At 53.3% G+C, this 19,754-nt stretch overlaps 8 protein-coding genes across 8 annotated transcripts; 3 read left to right on the forward strand and 5 right to left on the reverse strand.

The window, feature by feature from the left end:
- Positions 1-1,335: 1,335 nt before the first annotated feature.
- Positions 1,336-2,309, forward strand: CTRU02_201850 (glycogenin; the record flags this gene model as incomplete). The annotated part of the gene is made up of 2 exons (XM_070203938.1): positions 1,336-1,380; positions 1,485-2,309. 2 exons carry the CDS (start codon positions 1,336-1,338, stop codon positions 2,307-2,309), a joined length of 870 nt encoding a protein of 289 aa, XP_070062520.1.
- Positions 2,310-2,653: 344 nt separating this feature from the next.
- Positions 2,654-3,423, forward strand: CTRU02_201851 (Nucleolar protein 16; the record flags this gene model as incomplete). Its single annotated transcript, XM_036725206.1, has 2 exons — positions 2,654-2,769; positions 2,865-3,423. 2 exons carry the CDS (start codon positions 2,654-2,656, stop codon positions 3,421-3,423), a joined length of 675 nt encoding a protein of 224 aa, XP_036582884.1.
- A 476-nt stretch (positions 3,424-3,899) lies between these two features.
- On the reverse strand, positions 3,900-4,895 carry CTRU02_201852 (chaperone-binding protein; the record flags this gene model as incomplete). Its single annotated transcript, XM_070203939.1, has 4 exons — positions 3,900-4,114; positions 4,136-4,389; positions 4,441-4,661; positions 4,731-4,895. 4 exons carry the CDS (start codon positions 4,893-4,895, stop codon positions 3,900-3,902), a joined length of 855 nt encoding a protein of 284 aa, XP_070062521.1.
- A 2,395-nt stretch (positions 4,896-7,290) lies between these two features.
- On the forward strand, positions 7,291-9,000 carry CTRU02_201853 (uncharacterized protein; the record flags this gene model as incomplete). The annotated part of the gene is made up of 4 exons (XM_036725208.1): positions 7,291-7,399; positions 7,461-7,827; positions 7,911-7,945; positions 7,997-9,000. 4 exons carry the CDS (start codon positions 7,291-7,293, stop codon positions 8,998-9,000), a joined length of 1,515 nt encoding a protein of 504 aa, XP_036582886.1.
- A 159-nt stretch (positions 9,001-9,159) lies between these two features.
- Positions 9,160-9,963, reverse strand: CTRU02_201854 (had superfamily; the record flags this gene model as incomplete). Its single annotated transcript, XM_036725209.1, has 2 exons — positions 9,160-9,888; positions 9,955-9,963. 2 exons carry the CDS (start codon positions 9,961-9,963, stop codon positions 9,160-9,162), a joined length of 738 nt encoding a protein of 245 aa, XP_036582887.1.
- Positions 9,964-11,927: 1,964 nt separating this feature from the next.
- On the reverse strand, positions 11,928-13,267 carry CTRU02_201855 (DnaJ domain-containing protein; the record flags this gene model as incomplete). Its single annotated transcript, XM_036725210.1, has 3 exons — positions 11,928-12,221; positions 12,280-13,054; positions 13,188-13,267. The coding sequence occupies 3 exons, from the start codon at positions 13,265-13,267 to the stop codon at positions 11,928-11,930; spliced, it is 1,149 nt and encodes a 382-aa protein (XP_036582888.1).
- A 1,112-nt stretch (positions 13,268-14,379) lies between these two features.
- Positions 14,380-17,408, reverse strand: CTRU02_201856 (ubiquitin interaction domain-containing protein; the record flags this gene model as incomplete). Its single annotated transcript, XM_036725211.2, has 6 exons — positions 14,380-15,117; positions 15,168-15,430; positions 15,480-16,826; positions 16,882-17,013; positions 17,070-17,199; positions 17,310-17,408. 6 exons carry the CDS (start codon positions 17,406-17,408, stop codon positions 14,380-14,382), a joined length of 2,709 nt encoding a protein of 902 aa, XP_036582889.2.
- A 1,411-nt stretch (positions 17,409-18,819) lies between these two features.
- CTRU02_201857 (ubiquitin-conjugating enzyme) lies at positions 18,820-19,571 on the reverse strand (the record flags this gene model as incomplete). Its single annotated transcript, XM_036725212.1, has 2 exons — positions 18,820-19,365; positions 19,422-19,571. 2 exons carry the CDS (start codon positions 19,569-19,571, stop codon positions 18,820-18,822), a joined length of 696 nt encoding a protein of 231 aa, XP_036582890.1.
- Between the last annotated feature and the right edge of the window lie 183 nt (positions 19,572-19,754).

The raw sequence follows: 19,754 nt of genomic DNA on the forward strand, positions 1-19,754 counted from the left end.
GGAACAGCAAGCTCGCCCTTGTCAGCCGCTGCAACGCCCTCCGCGGGATCTCGACGTTTCCGGAACCTTACAGTAGCGCTTCTGAACTTGGCAAGAAATCGGCGACTAAGAGGCAGAACCATGGCGGAGTGCTACCCCAAAAAAGCTCAGTTGACTTCCCCTCACCTCATTGCCCATTTTGAAGCAAAAAAGTACCGCGAAACGTGAGGACTGCAAAAGCTTAGGGCTTACTTCCATCAACGAATAAGCCTGGGATCACTGCCACCCCTCTATAGATGTCGCACACGAAGGATGCGTGCCAGTGACGACGTGGCTTGGAACGTCTACACGCAAACCCGGCTGCAATGTTACATTCCCTGGCTTACAGCTTCCTGAGATTTTAGATGCGGTCCAGGGATGCGAACAAGGCGAGGCTCATGACTTACACGCCGCTAATGTGGCCCCGTTTCTCGACAAGCGTCGTAGGGCTGTGAGTCGGGCCCTCTCCATGAATCTTACAGAGTTCTAAGCAGAAGCGGAACCATCTCGCCGGGTTTGCCAGCAGAGGACTCGCCATCTCGTTCTCGCTGATTGCAGGGTTTTGACCCCGATTCATCTACGGAAGGCCGCGGCGGAGCGATGTCGAAAAGCCACGTCTGTACTTTGGCCCAATCCTCGATCCGGTGTACCACAAGCAAGGGAAGTCCTTGCCTTCGTCCCAGGACTTGGCGATTCGTTGTGTGAGGCAGCTTATCGTCATTCGTGGTTTCGTCCAATCACCACAAGTCCACACCTGGGACATTGTATCTTTGGGGCAAAGCCCAGATTCCTTTTGACGCAAACGCCCTGCGCCCACCCTACTTCGCATGCCGGAGTAGATGTCGTAAAAGGCTCGGTTGCATGGGCTCTGGCCCTATTGGATGGCGTAGTGGCCGTAACCCAGCATGCTTTTCTGGTCACAACTTTGAACAGGGGCAGCATGTCCGGGGTGTAGATGCGGGCGAAACCTACACGTGAAGAAGCCTCCCCCTCTGAAGAGGAGAGGTTCTATCAGCGATCACAGCCGTGGCTTGAGTAGCCTGGCGACGTAGCCAGTCAAACCTGGTTTCCACCCTGCATTCTCAACATCCGACGGAGTTTACCATGATGCTGCTATCCTGATTTAGTGTATTACCGGCGAGTTCTTGTGGAACCGCTGAGGTATCTGATGAGATGGAGGGGTATGCTTAAGTTTGTTTGCTGCTGTCGTAGCTTATATAAATCCATACCTGCTGCCTTCTTTTGACAGTCGTTGTTGATATTGATCGTATCTACTCAGACCACTGAGGGCATATCATTGTACCAACATCACCCACTATGGGAAGCATTCAACTTCCTGCACGCGACATCGCGTATTGTACGGTAAGCTTAGACAGTAGCCTCGAGCGGTTGGCGCAGACTAACATCATGAAGCTCGTAACCAACGATAGCTATGTACTCGGTAAGTTCGGGTACTGTTCAGATCTGGTGCTCTCCATCAACTAACATCACCAGCGGCCGCAGTTCTCGCTGAATCCCTCAGGAAGACGGGCACTTCCCTGCCCCTCTGTGTAATAGTAACTCCCTCGACAATGTCTGCCGACGCAATTTCCAGCCTCCAAGCCATCTTCGAACAGGTTATACCCGTGTCGACGGTGACTGCTCTGACGGCAGATAACCTAAACATCATTGGGCGGCCCGACTTACACGCGACAATGACCAAGATCCAGCTGTGGTCTCTGACACAGTTCAAGAGGCTGCTCTATCTGGACGCAGATACCCTCGTTATGTCAAATCTCGACCACCTCTTCTCCCTCCCGGACACAATCCCCTTCGCAGCGGCACCGGAGATCGGGTTCCCGGACTGTTTCAACAGCGGCGTCATGCTTCTCCGCCCCGACATGAAGACGTACGACGAGCTGATGAGCTTCGCGTCCAAGGTAGACTCCTTTGACGGCGGAGATCAGGGCTTGCTCAACGTGTTTTTCGGCGACGGCACTCGGAACCACCCCTCGCAACTCCTGCTGAAAGGCACGAGACAGACAGAAGACGCAGCCGCCGAGCGGAACTGGTTCCGGCTGAGCTTCACTTACAACATGGAGATGCACAAGGTGTATCGGTTCTACATCCCTGCGGCCTTGCGATACAGGGACGAACACAAGGTCCTGCACTTCATCGGCAAGGACAAGCCATGGCATTTTGACGGCGGCAAGGTCGAGATGCCGGAGGATGCGTCGGCGTATCACCACTTCTACGCGGATATGGTGGGGAAATGGTGGGATACGCGGAGGTCTATGCAAGCTGCGCTATGATGTCTCCTAGCCATGTGTAATGAAGCGTCTCTAGTCATATTGACAGTTACTTTTAACCCATTTATCTTTCTTCTTCTTCATCCCAATTAGTGATCACCGGCCCTTAAGTAAGCTCCTAGACACCCAGGTCACTGAGCCCAGCCATCGGTCAAGCTCGGTGTAGATAGCTCACCCAATCCGTATCGGGTCTAGCGCGCCCCTCTCCGATAAGATAAGATTACAAAAAATTCGAGGAACCGCTCAAGCGACCTCCCAGTGTCAATTGCCGTTGCCTCTCAACCACCTTCTCCCGTGAACCACCACCACGACACCTCTACTCCCATCACATCAATCGTAAAGCGAAAATGGGCCGTGACCTCCAAAAGAAGAAGCGCCGCTCCGGCCGCCAAAAGATCAGGCAGCCCAACAAGCCCAAGCGTCTTCTCAACCCCCTGGGCAACGACATTATTGCCAAAAACTGGTTCGTCCTGCTCCTGCAACCTTCCTCCGGGAAAGTTGAAAAAAAAAAAAAAAACACACGCCACGAACCAATACTAACGGGCAAAAACCGCACAGGAACAAAAAGGAGACTCTGACGCAAAACTACCGACGACTCGGCCTGACAGCGCGCCTGCGCGGGCCGACAGGCGGCGTAGAGAAGAAGCTGACGGAGATTGAAAAGACAAAAGGCGTAACGCCGCGCGACCCGTTCGCCATCGTCTCGACGGAAGAGGCCATTGTCGACGAGGCCCGCATCGAGCGCGACGAGAACGGCAAGGTCGTCAGGATACACTACACCAAGAGCACGCGCGCCAACCCCCTCAACGACCCCCTCAACGATCTCGAGGATGACGATGACGGGGAGGAAGGAGGGGAGAAGGACAAGGAGGAGTGGGGCGGCATCGACGACAACAGCCGTCCCGAGGTGATTCGCTTGCTCGAGAGGGAGGCGGCGAGGCCCGAGGTCAAGAAGACGCGGCACATGAGCCAGCAGGAGCGCGAGTGGCTCCAGAAGCTCATTGCCAAGCACGGCGACGATGCCGAGGCCATGGCGAGGGACCGCAAGCTTAACCCCATGCAGCAGACCGCGGGTGACATTGCCCGTAGAGTGAGGAGATTTACTGGAAAGGTTTAATGGGAGAAGAAGAAGAAGAAGAAGACGAAGAATTGAAGCCAAAAAATTTCAAGACAAAAGATCTCAAAGGGGTTTCGTGTAAGCATGGCGGGGGGATGCCTGGTCAGATATTTCCCTGAGGAGTTTGCGGCGTTTTGATTTTTTTTACAACACCAAAATTTTACATCAAATCACTTTTCTTTGCAGAATCACAAATCGATAGAAAGTGAGAGAGAGCATTATGCTTTGGATGTATCGTCATTGCCATCAAAAATTGATGTCTACCTATGGATTTCATGCCTGGTATCTGTGCGATTACCTTGTACAAATGGGACGCCAACAACACCCCCTAAACCGAATAAGAGAAAAATCCAAGCCATCTATGTGAATACAGGACTCTGTCCCTCAACCGAATATCCTCCTGAAGCAGGCCATGGCCCTGCCACTGTTCCTCACCCGTTTCTCGTGCGCGCGCGCGCGCGCGCAAGAGGTACCGTTTACCTCAAGGTACGGTCGTAGTTGGCAGCGGGAAACTGCGCAGGCCTGTCATCATCATAGGCAGGGGCGGTGTAGGGCATCGTTGTCGGCGCCGCTGCAGGTGGCTGAGAGTGGTAGTCGGTCTCGCTGTCGAACATGGCGGCGTTCTGGCGCGAGGGGAGAGAGCCGTAGCGGTTCGGGTCATCGTCCTCAGGGCCGTAGGCAGAAGAGGCACCTCCGTAAGCATTGTTGCTTCCGTAGCGGTCGTTGTAGCTTCCCATGTTGCTGGCGGTGCCGGCGTTGCTGCCGTAGGGGTGGTCGTCGTTGTGGTCGTCCATGTTGACGGGGGCGTAAGCCTCCTCGTCATGGGGGGCCATGGAAAAGGCAGCCTTGTCGGGGTCGATGTTGTCGCCAGCGATCTTCTGCTTGTCGTAGCCAGGAAGACTGCCGTGGAACTGGTAGTGCTTCAGAGTGTAGAGACTGACGAAAGTGGAGACTCCAAACAAGACACTGTGATTGCGGTTAGCATCGCCATCAGGAACATGTGCCGCAGAAACTTACGTCACGAAAACGCCAAGACCGACAATGGCCTTGCTGAGGTTGCACGCTTCACCGCACTGGTTGGCGGTGTTGTAAGCTGCTTGACTGGCGAAAGCAGAAAGCCAGATGACGGTGAAGACACCATCGACGGCAACCATAGCGTACGGGTTCGCTAGCTTTCGGGTCCTCGGCCATCTCGGAGCCATAATCAGGTATATCCAAGCAGGAATGGAAAGGAAGCACTGCGATGCGGCTTCGTTAGTATGCAAGCTTTGGAGGGAAAAAGCCATGTCTCGTTATGCATCACATACCACTCCGAATGTCCAGCCATTGTTTCCAACAATTTTGGCATCTTTGGCTCTGAACACCGCAATCTCCAATGCCCAGATAACGAAGGATAAAACAAACTGGACAATGTGCAGGCCCAGCTTAACGCGAGGAACGTTCTCGGGGTTGAAGTCGAGGTTGCCAAACATTGTCGTCGTTGTTCGGCTGTTCGGTCGGTTGGTCGGTCGCAAATTGGTGATCCAGTAGGTTACGGAGGACCTACGTTGGTAGTCGAAAAGGGGATGTGATGGCTTGGGGGGAGGTTTGAGCAGCTATCGGCTCCCCTGTTTTTTTAATGCTAAATAAAGATCAAACTCAATCCGGCTCGGCAACGGATTTGGCGAGACGACGCAAGTTTGCAGGACCAGTGAGCGGGGTCCAATCAAGTTGTAAGATGAGTACCGGGAAACGACGCAGTTAGTGGCCGCCCGGAACAAGTATCGAGTCTGCAATGGTGCAAAGAGGGCGGATTCAATGCTGGAGATGGTGTCAATGAGGGAAATAGGGAAGAAAAAAAAAGAAGGTTCGAGTAGTGGAGGGGACAGGTGGAAGAAAGAAGGTGGTCGTTCAGGCGCAGCAGCAGTAGTAGTAGTAGTAGTAGTAGCTCTTGGGGCTCTGGTCGTCGGGGACGCGTCTGCCTTTTTTTGGTCTCTTTAAAACGAAACAGCCCCGGCCGGGCTTGGGATTGCGGCAGTGACGAGACGTGGATTCAGTGGGCAACGACTCGTTCCCTCTTACAGTGTTAGTGGAGTGGTTGCCGGCAGTGGAGTGGGTCTAATCCGCACCCAGGACATCCCGTCATCATCAACGGTTCTCTACGAATTGCCAGTACCGTTTCCGGGACCCTAGAATAAACGTCGCTATGATTGATTGTTGCCCTGTTCGAGGTCTATGCATGAGGGTCTCCTTTCATCTCTACTACTCTGTGCAGTGGTACGGGCTGCAGGTGGAACGGAACGAAGGACTTTGCCATGCGGAATGGGATGGGATGGAGGCTGTTCAGAGTTCACGCAGGCGAGCTTGCGACTTGGGTTGAACCAAGCCACTGAGCTGCTGGGTTTCACTGCGCCACTGAAGCTCAGGCAGCGAATGATAGAGCCCCTACCGCGAGCAGCTGAACAGTAGACCCCTGCAAGCCACGCCTCCCGAGCAATAGTTCAGTCGAGGGCAGTTTGTCCATTCTTTTAACCTTTGAGCGCTACGGATACTTTTCGAAAGTCCACGGGGAGCCGTCCGTCCCTGAGCCATTTCAACCAGTACGCCCAGCTTAGGTGAGGCAGTTTTTGAGTGGAGGAACGAAAAACGGTACATCAGTATAAACTAGCGACAACAATGTTGATTTATCTTTTATTTTTCTTTTCTTGCGCATAGCAACCGTCACCAAGTCTTGGGTTTCTTGCTTTGCCTTGCTGCAATGCTAAGGCTCCCCCATTCTGGTTTCTGGGGTGATGCGCGGAGGCAAGGGGCCATGGGATCAGCTATGATGACAGCCTGCAGCAGGACGATGGAACCTCCGTTTTTTCTTGGACGGCAACGGTAGTAGAACCAAGACCAACAGCGGTGTGTCAGCGAATAGGGCAGCCTCCAATTGTGCGACGCTGGCGCCCGGCTGGCTGGTCGACATACACGAGGCACCTCCAGCTCTAGCGTAACCTCTCCGCAAACCGAAAACGCCCAGCCCAAGCCAATCAGTCTCTTGTGTGTGAGTGTGTTGCCTGGACATCATGTTGACTCGTACGAGAGGAGAAACTTGACCCCCGACCAGGGCAAAACGCCTGCGAATTGCATATCATCTCACTCAGTGTAGCAGACATGTACGTAGTAAGCCAACCGCCCGAACCTTCCCAGGATGCATCATCCATCGGGCTGCCAGTTTTTTTTTTCTCCTCCTTTCCCGCCTACCTACGGAGTACACACTGACATATTGGCACTGACGAAAGCACTCATTGGGTGCGCAAAGGGAGCCCTGCGCAGAAAATAGAGTCGCCTGTGGATCCAATGGCGTAAGTCTTGCCGCCCAACTTCCTTCCCGTAGTAAGAGCGATTAAAGATATCTCCATACGCGTCCCAGTACCAGTTACACCCAATACCTCTAAACGTACTGTAGTATCGTCGCGCCTTGGCCATGGCTACATAGCCACCTTTTGCTTGCGCGTGTCAATAGGTGCCGGCATCATGAGCCTTTTGATATGCTTTTCAATGCCGGCTTTTCCGATGAAGTCCGCCGCCCGCAATCGGTACAATTGTTAGTCACCTTGGACTGAACTCTTTTTTTCCCTCATTCTAATTTTCAGACGGCGGACGGACATCTGTGCATGCCTGTCATGTTCCCTAGCCTGCGGCTGAATGCATCGGAATGTAGCACAGACCCGGGACGCCTTCTTCAATGTCTAAGGTGGCTTCCAAGTGTCTTTGGCTGACCCCTAACTAAACTCCCTTCATCCATAGTCACTCAGTCGATCCGGGGTCCAAGGGAAGAGTTGGCAGTCCTGTATTGATTGAAATTGGCCATGGTAAAATCGACTGAAATGATGGTATTCACTGATGGGGTTATGTACCGTGTTTAAAAACTGTACAACAAGCGTAGAGTTGAGCGATAGACACAGTGTACATTGCCTAGGGCACCGTATCTCGGCCACACATGAATTTTCAAGTGAGAATGCGCTTGCTTCCAAGTCTCATGAGCAACACGCACAACTTTACTAACTTCGCAGCCATTACAACCCCTGCTTCGCTCAAAGCCATGGCTCAAACTACGGCACCCGCACTGTCCGATATCATCTTTCCGACAACAGCCAACCATAACTTTTCTCATATCCTCACGGACCTCAAGCGATCTAACTTGTCCATCGCTAACAGACTGCGCTCCTGTCAGCAAGATGCGGAATTCGTTAAAGAGGTAGCAACATGCTACAACCGTCCTCTGGTCGCCAATGAGCGGTGCGGGAGCTGGTATGTTCGTCCAGAGGAGAAGGCGGCGAGTGCCTACTTCAAGAGCACCGACGGCCACACCAATGCTTGGAAGTTTAGCACGCGGAGGTTGAACTTGCATCTTCTCGAAGTCATTGGGAAACACGATGGGTAAGATATGGAATTTATATTTTCCCTTTGCTTTTGAATTATATACATTCGTGGTAAGTGGGAGGCACCACTGACACCACCAGATGCATCATCATCGACTCAACTAGACGAGGCAAGAGTAAGTTACCAAAGCCCTCCCCTCCCCAGAGACCATCACTAACAGCTCCAGGAATGCCGGATGCCCTCAGCAAAACCATCCCCGTATGGTGCGCCGTTCTCAACATGGCCTTGTTCCCATCCCATCCCAAATCTACCACCCTCTACACCCCTCCCAACGTCGTCTCCGCCTCGGAACACTCCCAAATCGCAGCCCTCCTCCCTACCTTCCTTTCTTCTCTAAAAGCACTCAACCTGGACCTGGAATCTTACCGGAAGCACATCTCCAAGCCCCTACGTCCCTTCTGGGTGACCCAGGAAACTCAGCTCTCACCCACCGACGTCGTCTTTGAGGACCACCACCCCGTCATCTGCTGCACCTCTTCCCGCCGCGTCGCCGGCACCGAGATGAGCGAGGCAGGGTACATCCAGGGCGCCGGCGACGACACAGAGAACTGGGCACTTGGCCTCACGGCGGAGATTTTCTGGTCGAACGCAGAGACACTCCTCTCCGCCGCCGAAGCAGACCTCCCTGAAATCGTCACCGATCTCGTCGCGAAGAGCAAGCAGCATGCGCCAAAGGGCGTACAGCCAAAGCAAGTCGCGCCGAGGATCGCCGTGTGCCCGCTACCCCTGGATGACGGCGCCGGGGAGACGGTCGGGTGCAGAGTTGCCCTAACACAAGACGTCACACAGCGGGAAACGTGGGTGAAATCCCCGACGTACATGGAGGTCGGGCTGGGGAAGCACAAGGTCGCCAGCCGTAACCTTCGCCAGGCATTGCCAGACATCTGTGCTTTTGTGTCCAGTTACTTCGGCGCTCACCAGGATGACTCTGGGGATGTGGTGATTGCGTGCGAGACGGGCAAGGACCTGTCCATCGGGACGGCGCTGGCTGTATATTGCTGGTGCTTCGACCAGGACGGTAAGTACCGTGTCGCGAACTCCACGACGTTCTTCAACAAGGACATGATCCGTGTCAAGCTGGGGACCATCATGACAGCGTTTCCGGAGGCCAACGCCAACAGAGCGACATTGCAAAGCGTCAACAGCTTCCTCATGGACCACCGCAGGTGAGAGAGTATTTATTTAACCCGAAATTTATACCTCTATTTCAGGTGGCTCCGTCGAGCCTCTGGGAACCGGGAACGCTACCGGTCTCTAGCTACGAAAACAGTAAAGTAAAAAGACATAAAAAATCCCGCCTCACAACGACGGCTTCCCACCACCGGCTAGTCAGACACTCCCGTTTTCAATCTTGGCCAGGATGTCAGGGAACTCGCTCCAGTCCTTCATGATGATCACGGCACCGGCATCCCTTAGTACCTTCTCCATCTCGGCCTTCTTGTCGTCGGCGTACGGGCCGACGTACCCAATAACCTTGATACCAGCGCGGGTGCCGCTGAGCGTGCCGCTCTTGGAGTCCTCGATGGCGACGCACTCCTCGGGCTTCTTGCCGAGCTTCTCCATGGCGTGCAGGTAGATGGCCGGGTCGGGCTTGCTCGTAGGTGTGGGCAGCGACGTGGCGGCGCTGAAGACCTCCTCCTCCTTGAAGTACTTGTCCTGGCCGACCTTGACGACGGAGGCCCACACGCGGCGCTTGGCGGAGGACGAGACAACGGAGAGCTTGTACTTGCCCTCCTTCTGCAGGCGCTCGAGCTGGTCGTCGACGCCGGGGCAGGGCTTCAGCGCGGCCTTAAGCTTGGCGATGACGGCGTCCTCCTCGCGGCGGACGTACGTCTCGAGCTCGTCAGCGGGCATCTCAAAGCCGTACAGCTTGGACAGGCCGAGCATCATGCCGCGGAAGTTCTGACCGACGAACTCCGTGATCAGGCTCTCGCCGGTAAAGCGCTGGTCGATCTTGCGGCCCTCGCAGATCTCGTTGATGAGGTCGGCGCATGCCTCGAAGGCGAGCTCCTCGGAGAGGACGAGGGTGTTGTCGCAGTCGAAGAGAAGGGCGGTGATCTGCATTGATCGGTTTAGCCGTAGAGCTTACAAGGGGCGTAGGGGTGTAGACTCTTGTCAACTCACCTGAGGCATGTTGGCGGTATTTACGGGTTCTATTCGGAAATCTGATGACCTGTTGATCAGAACAAGCTTACCAAGCTTAATTGGGGAGTAAAACGTACGTTTAACGAATCAGAGGTCAATGGACAATGAAAGCCAAGAAATAAAAGCAACTGTTTTCAAGACTACGCTGGCGCCGGTAGGGTTGGAGAGCTTCTCAAACAAGACACAATGAAGAGAAGAGGGAGAAGGAGAAAGGAGAGGAAAGAAGGGTAAATAAAGGGGATCAGATCAGATGCCAAAAGGGTAAAACCTGCCCCCCTCTCTCTCTCCCCCAGGAAACCAAGCGGACGGGGTGTAACTCCGGGGCCATGGCATGTGGTCTGTGGAATTTCCCAGCGCCAACAAACCGGCCGGTTCTGCAAGACTGCGACTACTTTTTTTTTCTTTTTCTTTTTTCGCGGGAATCCCTTCCGTAATGCCCAATACCTGGCTGCATATCAGAAGCGTGCCTTCCTGGGCGCGCGGCCGCGATTACCACTACGAAGGCCGCCGCCCGCCCCACCCGTTACCCCTCCCCACGGGCGCTGTCGCTGCTGCTGCTGCTGCTGTTGCTTGTTGCCCCTCCATCCGCCGTTGGCAAAACCCATGTGAAGTGTCGTCATAGCCGCCGCGGGGCTGCAAGCTACCTACCAATATACCTCATTACCTACCAACTACGCAGTACGCCAAACTAAACTAAACCTACCTTACCCTGCCGGCCTTTTCCCAATTCCTCACATCGGCTCACTTGCAGGAAACCGGACCTGTTTTTTTTTTTCCTGGTGGAGAAAGGGCCCGGAGCCGAGGGTTATATATGCGAGATAATGCTATACGCCAGTAAATGATGCTTGCTGGAACCTTTGTGCCGTCGGTCAAAGCAAGGACGACAGACCTGACCTGACCTCAGAGTTCGTACAGCAAAACATGGCCAATGCCGCACGTAAACTCTCCCGCACCAACCCCCCCCCCTGCTCCCGAGCCGTAAGCAGCACCGAATTATGCCGAACTGAGACGGGGAAATCGGGAAAGCCTCGAGATGAAGACAAGGTCACATCTGTTGTACTCGCAGTGGATCTCATATCTACCAACCAACCCCCCCCCCTTCCATCACGTCTGATCCCTCCACTTGGCTTCTCGTTTAAATGGGAAAACTATTACCTACATCTCAATCCATGTATGACAATGGGCTGAGCTCGGGATGGGGATGGGGGAAGGGGGGCCCGGGGAGGACTTAGAAGAGCCAAGGATGAATGAGCTCGGTCCCCACTCGACAGTTCAATTGCTTTTCCTTCACGCACGTCGACGCTCCCGTCAGCCGATGTGGAGGGGACCATCCTGGACCAAAAGACTCTTGACCGGGATGCAGTTGTCAGCGGGCTTGCTGGCGTTTGACTTTTTAATCGGCGATTTGCTGACTGAGGTCGGATGATGATATGGTCGGTACATTTATCTCTGAATCGGAGATTGAGGGAAGTCCGTCAGGCTCGTCTCTATAGACCAGCACTTTACCAAGTTAGACAGACGCCTGTAGATAATCATCGGCATAGGAAACAGCTGACGGGATTCATCACTACTGCAGTTTCAGTAATGGCACGGTTGTGCGGAGGTCAATACCAATGCCACCGCTCAGATCACAATTATGAAGCACGTCACGAGAAATAATCTGTGGTGTTCGAATCTTTATCAATCTTGAAATTACCTAGTGTCTATGTACTCAACCGTAGGCATTCCGTTTCGATTACACACCAAACCGCAATGGCCTACGCGTAGTAAACGCAATTAATGCTCAAACAGGCTCCACCCGGTAGCCGCGAAACCAGAAAGTCCAAAGTACGCCTTAAACTCCATGTCATGATTCACATCCCGTCGTCCCCAGTCATCAGGACGCTCTACGCCCTCGCCTATTCCGCTGGCGCAGCTGCCTCAATCATCTTTATCTATTGGCTTATGCGCGCTTACAAAATCTCCCTCAACTTCTGCTTTTGCGCCGCCGTCAGGCTCGTGGGGAACTTGACGTTATACTTAATGACGAAGTCACCCCTCGTGCCCGGCTTCTTGGAGATGGGCATGCCGAGACCGGGATACCTGTCGGAGCTGCCGGGCTGCGTCGGACCGTTCTTCTCAATGTTCAGCTGCTTGCCATCGATGGTTGTGACGGTGCGCTTCCAGCCCGTAAGGGCCTCCTTCAGATCCAGCTCCACAGTGTGGACCAGGTCGTTGTCTTCACGGGCGAAGAGGGGGTGAGGTTTCTGTAATACTAGTTAGCATATTGTGCATCATCCGGTTAGTTCAGAATGAGTAGCTTACCTCTTCCAAGATGAAGTGCAAATCTTGCTGGCCGCCCTCCTCTTGGTCACCAACACCCTTGAACTTGATCTTGCTGCCCTTCTTCAGACCGGGCTTGATAGGCACCTCGAGGACTTGGTCCGTCGTAGTCCTCTTGCCCGAATCATCAAACGTCTTGCGCTTGATCTTCATCTTCTTCGTTACGCCGCGGTACAGCTCTTCCAGCGTGAGCGGCAGCGGTCTCTCGACTGTCGTGACCTCAGGCGTCGAATCTCTCGGGCGCGGTCCATCCGCAAAGCCGCTGTTGGTCCGCATGCGCGCTGACCGGCCACCGCTCGAACGGGGCATGCCGCCGCCTCCAAATGACGAAAAGATGTCAGCGAAGTCTTCCATGCCGGCAGCACCGCCGCCGCCGCCGCCCATTCCACCTGCGGCTCCAGAGCGCATGAACTCGGCAAATACGTCATCAGCAGAGCTGAAGCGGAATCCGCCGCCGTCACCGCCCGTGCTGAAGTGGAACGAGCGAGCGCCGCCGCCGCCGCCGCCAGGCATGCCTCCTGACCCAAAGTTGAAGCCGCCAGGCATTCCACCGGCGCCGGCGAAGGGGTTCGCGCCACCGGCGTCGGGAGGAGGTGCGCCTCCACCACGGAGAATGAACTCGAGGCCGTAGTCGTCGTAGGTCTTGCGCTTCTCGGGGTCGGAGAGGATCTCGTAGGCTTGTGAGCACTCCTTAAACTTCTCAGCGGCGTCCGGGTTGTCCTTGTTCTTGTCGGGGTGCCACTTGAGTGCGGCTTTCCTGTTACACGTGAGGTGGTTAGCTTAGGTCGAAATGTTGGGCTGGTTGGGCGGGTATGAGGCGAAAAAGTGGATGTGGAATCCATCCCACAACCAGGAAAAGATGGGACAGTATAGGGAAGAAAGTAGCTTACCTGTAGCCCTTTTTGATTTCATCTTGCGATGCGTTGGGCTTTACGCCCAGCTGGTCGTAAAGTGTGGTTTCTTTGACCATGGTCGAGACACTTGTTGTATGTCTTGTATCGTGGACCAGTCAATGAACAGTAGTAAAGCAATTGATTGCTTGAGTTGCAACACGGGGTTTATGTATGAACCCTTTTGTTTGTGTTTGTAGTTGACGTATGCAAAAAAGAAGCAAACGTAAGGAGAAGTGTGTGTTAAAAAAAAAGTTGGTAGTAAAGAAGGAAGAATCGGAGAGAATCAGTTGCAGCAAACCCTTGGGCTGCGTGATATGTATGTATGCAGGCGAGGTGTAAGGTAACTACGTCGGTCCTTACTCTGTAGGGTCAAGAAGACTGGGGCGGGAGGAGCCAAGTGGTTGAGAAGTACCCCCGGCCGTTCTTAATGGAAGAAACAAGGCGTGGTTGTGGAAGGTTCGGTGCCATTCAGTAGTCCAGGAAGCCATGACCACCATCCCCGTGCGACTAAAACCTGGCGGGGCATCGAATCGGGTGATCTCACTGGGCTGGCCTGATGGAAGTGCACAGAAGGTTGGTGGAGAATTGCTTGTCCAAGTTGCTTGCTATCAAGCCTGAACTTGTCTAGTTCCAGTTTTTGGTGTTGTTATTCGTTACTTCAACCGATACCCCGTATATGCAATCTCTTGGAGTGTTTTTTAAGACTTTTGTACTATGTCTTTTGCACGAGTGAAGCCGATATCTAAACAGCTCGGCATTTCGGGCATGAACAGAGTTGGCAAAGAGCACACCGTGAAAGCAGACAATGACGAAAATGGCGGGGTCTCTGCCGGGCGGGAATGGCGGAGTCAGGCTCAAGCCGTGGCTCGAGCGTCGCACTAAGCCGCGCCCATCCTTGTGGGTACATGGATACCTGATTGTTACATACGAACGTTCGAGAACCTTCTACTAGCTTATCCACCATAGACCGAGGCCAGGCTCACTCGTTAAGACGCAATGCACTTATTGGGGTATCAAACAATTGGTATTGCAATGCAGATCCGCTGCTATCATGTGTAATGGAATGTTGCGCTGCTCCGTAGACTGAATAACCAATACCTCTTGCTCCTCAGCCTCCCGCCATGATGCGTATGCCATGCTGTTGTATCCATGTGTCTTTCCTATTCGGCTCTGATGCTCTAGTCTTGTCCTAGTGGTTCTCATCGGGAATTTCCATATCCATCATCTTAATCGTCTTTTGCTCGTCTCTTGGGTCTTGAGCCGGAGCAAAATGTCTGGAGTGCCTGGCCATAAATGGTGAGCTGCCTCCATTACTGTTGCGCTCCTGCATCTCAGGTCCTTTGGATTGGTCTTCGACATCCGGCGTAACGGTGCGACTAACATCAACGACGCCATTTGTGGATGTAGTGGCCAGAGTCTCCGTCTCTTCCTGTTGCGGTACCGTCGGTGCTGTCGATTGTGTGCTATGGCCCTGGGCCGGCTCATCTGTCTCCCTTGAGTACATGACCTCGGCCATGCTCTGGCTTGTATCGACAAAATTTTTTGCTGAAAAGTCGGCCATCTCGGTGTCCATAGTGCCATCTCCGTCCCCAAACGGGTCTGCGTCAAAGTCTCCGGCTCTAGAGTTTGTATCGCTGCCTCCCAAAGACGCTCGGTTTGTGGCCATCGAGTCAACACTGCCCGAGCGGTATTTTCTCTTTGAGGGCGAGATGGGGGACATGTTTGTGTTTCTCGCATATGCGCCGTCATCCGTGTTCTCCTGGCTCAGCTCTTGGCGGAAATTCTTGTTCTCCGCGCGAACAAACCGCTGAAGAGCGTCTGAAAGAGGTGACAAAGGTGCTGTTATAGCATCCTCGGTGGCATATACAAGCACAGGGTTCTTTGTTTCTTGAAACATGTGCCGCATCACCAATTCAACAGATACTTTCTGTTCCACGTCAGAATACTTTTTTTCAGCGACAGGCCATCATCACTCACCTCTGCCTTTGCAGGCTGCGAATCGCTTGCATTGTATGACAACCGCCACCATTGATCCACAGGAGTAGTAGCATCGTCAAACTCTATGAGGCTTGCCTCTTCTCTCTTGCAAACATACGTTACATCCTGGCTGGTTGATACACCTCTCAAAAGGTATTTCCTGCCAATAAAGGGTTTGGAAAGACCAGGTCTGTCGGGGTCTGTAAGGAGTTTACCGAGAAACCGCTGTCGCTCGCGGAGCATCTCTCGCTCCTGGTTAAGCCCTTGTACAAAATTAGTCACCAAAGTTTGTGCCAAGAGCTCTGAACTTACGCTTCATCTTCTCGTCAATGTCGGAAAGCAGCCATTTGCACCTCTTGACTACATGCTCAGAATTCCTTGCCAACTCCTCCTCGTCATCTGTCTTGACGCAGGGCACATCCTCTAAGCGAATGTATTGCTTCTCGGCGTCGTCAGACTTCTGAAGCTCACGAAACCGTCCTAGCCCATCAAGGTATTGGACATGACTCTCGTACTCTTTGATGGTCTTCTCCAGCATTTCCCGTTTTTCATAGACCTTATTAGTCTTGGGGTCGATCCATTTCGTGTAATCATACTCCGACGACTCGGCTTGGTAAAGACCCTTAAGAACCCAAGCAAGATGTTCTTGGATCACCTTTGCCTCCTCTTTTCGGCCTTCAAGATAACGCTCCGGATACCACACTTCGGGCACGTCCATGGACTCAGGAGGTCCGTCTCCGTCAATGACGATGGTCATAACATCGCCCATATCGTCGAGGACGACCATCTTCGTGTCTGGCGTTATCTCCGTCCATGTCATAGCGTCGTTCCACACCAGCCAATCCCATGCCTCGTACAGAGTTGTTGTTTGCTCATATTGACTCTTTGTGAGTTCAAAATTGAGGAAAGCAAACCTGGTAGATTCTTGAGGATCCCCAAGTGTCTGCGTCGTTATCGGATATGCGAGATGAGTCAAGGGCTTCATGATTTCAGGATCAGTGTTTTCGTTCAAGGTATCGTAAAACTGTCTCTCGACACTGAATGAAGTTGAAGGTACTAGATCAGCCATAGCTTCGACTGATCCATAGCTTCTCTCCGTCTGATCGAGGAAGGCCATCAGGCGATGAATCTCTTCGTGGAAGTTCGGTTTTGAGTCGTCCGCCCATTGAAGTTCACCCTGTTGCATGGCAGCGAGAACGTGAGGTGCATATATGGGTTGGCCTTTCCACCACTCGCTATTGTGGCCGTAGCTAGGCGCCTGCTCACCGGCTGAAAGAAGGATATTGCGAGCCAATGGAATTTCGTGAAGGATAGTAAGGATGGACCCCAATCGATGCTGCTGGTTGCGTGCGTTTGGCTGTTGAACAAGAAAGGCGGGGGCACCTTGCTCTCGTTTTCTCGCGGATGGTGCAGGATCAGCGTCGGCTCTCGTCTGGGACGCATCCGCCGCAGTTGGTACTAAGGCCCAACTGTTCTGATCGTAGTCAGCTCGGTTGGCTGGGCCAAAGTACGTTGCATTGGTGCCGGTGTTGGTGACGCCAGCTTCTTGGGGTGTAAAGCCAGACTCCACGGCAGACTCTCGCAAGGCCCGCTGCAGGTCTTCCTCTTCTTGTGCGGCATTGCTAGGTGCTCCTGTATCCATGTCAGCCCTTATCCCTCACGGTACGGAGGGCAATACCGGAAGCATCCCCGGTCGTCCAGTCTATGATCCTACCAAGCGGCGATCGATTGTTTGTTCTCGAAGGCGGTCGTGATGGCGCTCCCACGGAGGGGCCGTAGTAGTTGCTGTCGGGAGGAGGCGTGACGCCTTGTATAACGGCATTATCGGCGGACTCAATGTTGAAAGCTGCACTCGAGACTCAGCGACCCAAACATCCACCGGCAAGAGAACCCCCATCATACCTATGCCAGTGTTATTCGCTCCACCGTCGCGGTCAGCACCGAATGCAGTATCATCCCAGGTATGCTTCGTTCGAAACTTTCCTCTTGTTAGCTTCGACATCGCTTCGTTAACCGACGATTGCGTACCGAGATGGGGTCATCGAAGTATTCAGCCAGAGTCTGTTCCATGGTTTGGTTGCTCTATGTCGCATGTCAGCGCCTCCCTAAGCATAAAACGACAGTGGCACACCGGAATCGCACCTTCAAAGCGGACACCACCAGATTGCGGTCTCGTTCAGCATCGAGGCCTGTAAACTCGCAAAACTGGCTAATGTCGTCTGTCGTCGGTTCCCGCGCCATGATGTCGTCTCGTCCCGTAGGGGTTTCTTAGCTATGGTATCGGATCTGGCGACCAAGTCGGTTAGATGGTGTGTTGAAGGTAGGATCGATATTTGCGCATGGCTGTCAGAAAAACGAGTGGGAGTCGCGAGGCGGATGGCGCATGAAGCTAAAGCCAGAGAGAGGTTCGGAATGGCTAGCAATGATGCGTAAGTGCAAACGGACCAGAATTCGACTGCAGCGGTAGTAAACGGTCCAAGAGGCTGTCACCCAGTCGTTGACTTTAAACCAAATTAAGAAAAAAAAAAAGGCTCAGGAACGGGTAAGGAGGGAGCAACAAGCTGTACAGGCTCAAATCGTCCCGTCCCGTCGTCTCTTCGGGACACTTCAGTTTGTGTCTAGTGGAAGCTGCACCGAGATTCCTACTGGGAAGGCCCGGTGAGCTGCACCTCACTACGTTCATACACGGTGCGCTTCCAAAGACTTCTCCACTAGCAAGGCCCCCACAACACGAGCTCCCCGCCTTGAAGAAGCAAATACACTAAGCCACTTCTGCTGAACACCGCCAACAGTCCACTGGCAATTCATAGTTGTCACTTCAATGTACGACTTGAAGCGATTTATCAGCTAGTATTTCATTTTATGACAGATTATTTCAAAAACTATAGACAACCGGCGGTCTTAATCCTGCAAGTCTTAGGGCAATAGGTACCCTCTCAAATGTACCTTACTCAAGGTGCTGGGCTGATCGGAGAAGGCAAACGCGGCTTACTACCGGGCCCCCTATCAGGCCCCATGTCTGCCACACAACCCTGTGTATGAGTAGCGGAGGGGTGACACCGGTAGTCACAAGCACGAGTCCGACATTGCGTCACTCGCTGCCAGGTGCTTGTGAGAGTATCCGTAAGCCCCTCTGACGGCTTAACAATTTGACACCACCCAGCGAGCATTTTCAACCGACAAAAAATTTTCACCTCTTGAGCATGGTTGGGACGTAGTGCGGCAAATAAAAAAAATAAAAATAAAAAACTCTTTAGTCATTGGCTTATATAGTACCTCTTTCAGTGTAGAGGCTTGCCAATCGCTGCCGCCAATTCTAGTTGCGCCTCCCCTGTCGTTGCAGAGTCGAATATGAATTTCCCAATTCCTGCAAGAAGCCCTCCCCGTTAAATCCAATGATGCCAGAACCCAGTAAACGAGACTCCGTTCTGGCCATCTAAGTAGGCCGGGCAAGACAGCCGGAAAAAACGCCCGGGGCCATCGCTATGCATCATCCATCATGCGTGTAAGGTTATGAGATGTAGTAAAGAGAACAAATGAGGGCCACCAAACACGGCAACTCGGCAAACACGCATAGTGAGGCCGGTTTGTTGGCGTTTATCGCTTAGGTGCTGAGTCTTTGTGTAGATTGTCACGCCTGTGCCCCTCACGATCACGGCTTCTCGGTTTTTTCGGGCTTATCGTCCTCTGCGTCCTCGTCGTCCTCATCTTCATTGTATTCGTCCATGTCAAAATCGCTGTCGCTGCCACCCAGGTCGAAATCACCATCATCATCCGTCTCATTCCAGAATGCGTCGTCGTCGATAGTCTTCTGAGGAACAGGCTCCAAGTCCGCCGTTGTTGGGATCGTCACACCCGGGGGGATGTCCTTCTTTGACTTTTCTACAGTCTCTCGTGCCCTCTTCTCATACTCCTCCCGCTTGTCCCTGTACGTAACGCTAGCGTCCACGTTGGCGGGGGAGTTGATCTCGGGGTCGTCCAGCAGTAGCAAAACCGAACGGAGCACAGACTCAACACCCTGCAGCGGAGACCACCTCTCGCAGGCCTGCTCGCCGGACTGCTCGTCCTCGCCAGGAGTGTGAAGAATGGAAATGCAGAGCTTTCCGTCTGTATAGATGTTGGGATGATAGATGGACTTGTTCACGAAGCGGAACGTCGGCGGCTGGTACGGGTAGTCGCGAGGGAAGGTCATTTCAGCCTGCATTTGAGTATGAGCTTGAGTCCTTCGATAGAGAAACCCGGCTTCTAACTCACCTTGAGGTAAGCACCGTTGAAGGCACTGTCAGGGTTGACGACCATGAGGCCAATCTTCCACAGCATGACATTACGCTCGTCTACATCGATGTGTACCCATTTCTCCTTCTGCAGCGTTTGCAGCTCGCTCATCAGTCGCTTTTGGGCCATGGTGGGCTATGTGCAGGAAAGGAGGTGCGGCCTGACGGGGAAAGCGGAAGGAAGACTCTTAGATTCGACGAGAAGAAGGACGTGAGGAGGAATTCGACCGCTGGGAGTGAAATCCAGTCTTGGAGACACTTGGAGAGAAGGCGGTGATCAAAGTCGTACCGCTAGTTCTCGCAAGAGGCGTGA

The sequence above is a fragment of the Colletotrichum truncatum genome, assembly GCF_014235925.2.
Source record: "Colletotrichum truncatum strain CMES1059 chromosome Unknown Contig_0001, whole genome shotgun sequence".
NCBI lineage: Eukaryota > Fungi > Ascomycota > Sordariomycetes > Glomerellales > Glomerellaceae > Colletotrichum > Colletotrichum truncatum.